The sequence below is a fragment of the Setaria viridis genome, chromosome 6 (genome assembly GCF_005286985.2).
Source record: "Setaria viridis chromosome 6, Setaria_viridis_v4.0, whole genome shotgun sequence".
Classification (NCBI taxonomy): domain Eukaryota; kingdom Viridiplantae; phylum Streptophyta; class Magnoliopsida; order Poales; family Poaceae; genus Setaria; species Setaria viridis.
In genome coordinates, this window is record NC_048268.2 from 1,352,580 (window position 1) to 1,356,409 (window position 3,830).

Sequence of the window (3,830 nt, forward strand, 5' to 3'; positions counted from 1 at the left end):
GTGATTTCACAACAAAACTAACTTCGTATAGTTGTACTTCAGTTGTCCCAAAATATATCTACATCTAGATTTATTTAAGTCAAATTATTTTAAGTTTGAAAAAATTTGTATGAAAATATATTAAGGACATCAAATTAGAAATATATTTCTATTGTGTATTGTTTCGCTGTTGTAGATGTGAATATTTTTTCAATCAAATTGGTCTACCTGAGATAGTTTTACATGGGACAGGATCCTAGTTGCCCGATCCGAGTTAATATCGCACAGGATCTAGGTGTGGAACTCTGGATCGACTTTGTTATTGCGTCATCGAGTTTGATACGCACCACTGCACCAGCATAATATAATTCGACGCAACGAGATACTCCCGTAATACAACTAGAGACAAGGTCGCCGTCATGGGTTCGAGCCTGGGCGTCCCCTCCAACGGTAGGTCGTCGTCTTCTTCGTCGAATCAGTTCGCCATGCCAATGCCAACGACGAGGGTGGAGTCCCGGTGCGTTCCGCGGACAGCGCAGGGCACCCTCTCGTTCGAGGTCACCGGGTACCGGCAGCTACTGAAGGGATTCGCCGGAAGTTTCATCAGTTCATCGACCATCGTAGTCGGCGGCTACAGTTGGTGCCTCCGATACTACCCGGACGGAGACGGCAGGGAGGAGTGCAAAGGCTTCGCCGGACTCTACCTCGAGCTGCTGACCAAGAACGTGGTTGTGAAAGCGCTCTTTGATTTCAGATTGGTCGATCTGACCACAGGGGCGCCGTCGTCCGTGATCCAGCAACTGGAGGTACCGCTGTCGTTCAACACCGTGGACGCCAGTAGAAACCAACAAGGCGGGGGAGTCGCCACAAACAAGTACCTTAAGCGGAGTGAACTGGAAGCTTCAGTGTACCTACGCGACGACCGCCTCGTGATCGAGTGCGAAATCACTGTTGTCAACGAGCCATTGGTGGTGGAGATCATGAAGACGACCACCGTGGTAGAGGCACCCCATCGAAACCTGTCGCGAGACTTCGCAAACCTACTAGAGTCTAAGGAAGGAGCTGACGTGACTTTTGAGGTGCAAGGAGAGGTTATCCCAGCTCATACCGTCGTGCTAGCAGCCCGGTCGCCAGTTTTCAAGGCGCAATTCTATGGTCCGCTGAGGGAAGAGAGAGGGGAACGTCACATAACCGTGCAAGACATGCAGCCTGCCGTCTTCAAGGAGCTCCTCTACTTCATCTACGCCGACTCGATGTCTCCTTGCATCCACGGCCTTGGTGGCGACGAGAAGAAAGAACTCACTAAGCATCTACTGGTGGCGGGGGATCGGTATGACGTCCAAGGGCTGAGATCGGTGTGCGAGACAAAGCTTTGCGAAAGCCTTGATGTTTCGACCGTGGCAACCATGTTAGCCTTCGCAGACCAGAACAATTGCGAAAAGCTTAAAGGCGCTTGCGTTGAATTCATGACTACCATCTGTAAGTTGGAAGACTTGGTTGCAAGCAATGGGTATGAGGACCTCAAATCATCAAGTCCTGCTGTCTTTGTAGATCTCTATGAGAAGGCAGCTAGGGCAAGAAAAATTTAGTTTTCTCCATCTGCTCATCCTTTGGGGGGACAATATCTTAGTTTGTGAATATGACATCAAGTAATGGGCTTAATAACCTCTATTATTCTGGGCAATCTGTTGTAATTTAGAAAGAAAGTCTCTATATATTTGTTCTAGAATTATTGTCTATTTTTTCATATTCCTTGTTTATCTCAAGAAACCACCTCTGTTACCTCATCGTAGCACAGAACTTCCCTTCATCTTCCTCGATCTCTTCTCTTTTTTTTTATTGTCACTGGCAAATCACCTTTGGGTTGCAGATTTCGATTAAGCACGGTGTTCATATTTTGGCCTATTATATTATTCTCTTTCAAGGTAGATCTACCCATATTAGGGTCTAGATCTAAATAGAATTTGGTAAGGATCACATATATTTTTGGGCACGGCTGATTTACGGGCGACCGGATGGAGGCTTCCGTCCGGTCGATTCGACAGCCTCCGGCCCCTCTGCCCACGTGCGTTTGTCTCCGTCCTTCTCACTCACATCTCCCTCGTCCATCCACTTTCAAATCACAAGAAAAATATATACAGAAATTTATTAAAAAATCGTACAAAAATATTTGTAGCTAAAGTTTATAAATGAAATCTTTTAGGAAAAAATAGAAAGAAAACTATAAGAAAAATTTGGAAAATAAACATTTTGGACATAAAGATTTGAAGAAAATCTAGGAAAGATGCTACGAAAATGAAAAAATTGAAACAAAATTTGTGAGAAAAGTTTTGTCACAAAGATTCGTGAAACAAATCTTAGAGAAACTTTTTTGGAAAAAATAAAAGAAAAAAAACAAATTACCTCGGCGGCGGGCGAGGCCTGCATCGGCGAGCGGCTACGGTGGTGCCCCACGTGTCCGTGCTCTCCCCCCTCCTGGCATCGCCAAGAAGGATCGCACGAGGTTGCCACCGTGTCGTGAGGTAGAGAGCTATGGGGAATGGGAGGGATGCGAGGTGGAGAGAGAGGAATGGCGCGAGGAGTGGTAAACGTGTGCGGACGCCTGTGGTCAAAAGATAACAAGTGGGAACAGCTGCCCCCTCAGTGGACGTGTGTAGTCAGATCGACAACGTTTGCTCCCGTCCACCATCCCGTCGCTTGCTGTTGCACCAATTGTGCGCCGCCGCAGCTATCTACCCGCGTGGCCCAGCCAGACCCCTTGCGCCCACCTTTGAGCAGCGTGCCACCGGCAAGAAAACACTATTGGTCGGGGCAGAGGGGAGGAGAAGATAGGAAGGTTGAGGTTTTTTCTCCACTGTGAAGAAGAAACGGTTGAGGTCGAGAGAGTTCTAGGCGAACGAGAAGCCGACACCTATATTTGGAAGCGCGAGATGTATATTTGTTAGCATGGGATGATTTCTTGATAATGAGAAGACCTTAATGCAAAATGCCTTAGGGACGGCTAAGCACTAGCTATTGGATAGCCATTCTCTAGTAGTATATTTGGAAGCACGGTATGATTTCTTGATGATGCAAGGATCTTAACGCAAAATACCTAGTAATATATTTGGAAGTGCTGGATGATTTCTTGATAATACGAGTATCTTAACATAAAATATCTTGGGCACAGCTAAGCCACTAACAATTGGATGCCCACTCGATGGCTGAAAGAATTTCCGCTGATGTGGCTAGCATGGCTAGCTGCCACTTTCATATATTCTAATATATTTAGAAGTGCGGGATGATTTGTTTATAACGTGAGGACCTTAACACAAAAATACCTAGTAATATATTTGGAAGAATGGGATGATTTCTTGATAACATGAGGACCTTAACGCAAAATATCTTGGGCACTTCTAAGCCACTAGCCATTAGATGTCCATTCTATAGTACTACGCAATATATATATTTGGAAGCACGGGATGATTTCTTGATAATGCGGGAATCTTAACGCAAAATAGCTAGTAATATGATTGGAAGCGTGGGATAATTTCTTGATAATGTGAGAACCTTAACGCAAAATGCCTTGGACACTACTAACCCACTAGCTATTGGATGGCCTTAACGCAAAATGCCTAGTAATATATTTGGAAAAGTGGGATGATTTCTTAATAATTAGAGGACCTTAGCGCAAAATGCCTTGGGCACGCCACTGGCCATTTGATGGCCATTCTATAGTAATATATATATTTGGAAGCGCGGGATGATTTTTTAATAATACGAGGATCTTAACGCAAAATGTCTAGTAATAAATTTGGAAGCGCATGATGATTTCTTAATAACGAGAGGACCTTAACACAAAATGTGTTGGA

At 44.9% G+C, this 3,830-nt stretch overlaps 1 protein-coding gene across 1 annotated transcript; it reads left to right on the top strand.

Moving 5' to 3' along the window:
- Nucleotides 1-398: 398 nt before the first annotated feature.
- On the top strand, nt 399-1,568 carry LOC117860719 (BTB/POZ and MATH domain-containing protein 2). The gene has a single exon (XM_034744089.1). It carries the CDS (start codon nt 399-401, stop codon nt 1,566-1,568), a length of 1,170 nt encoding a protein of 389 aa, XP_034599980.1.
- Nucleotides 1,569-3,830: the final 2,262 nt, after the last annotated feature.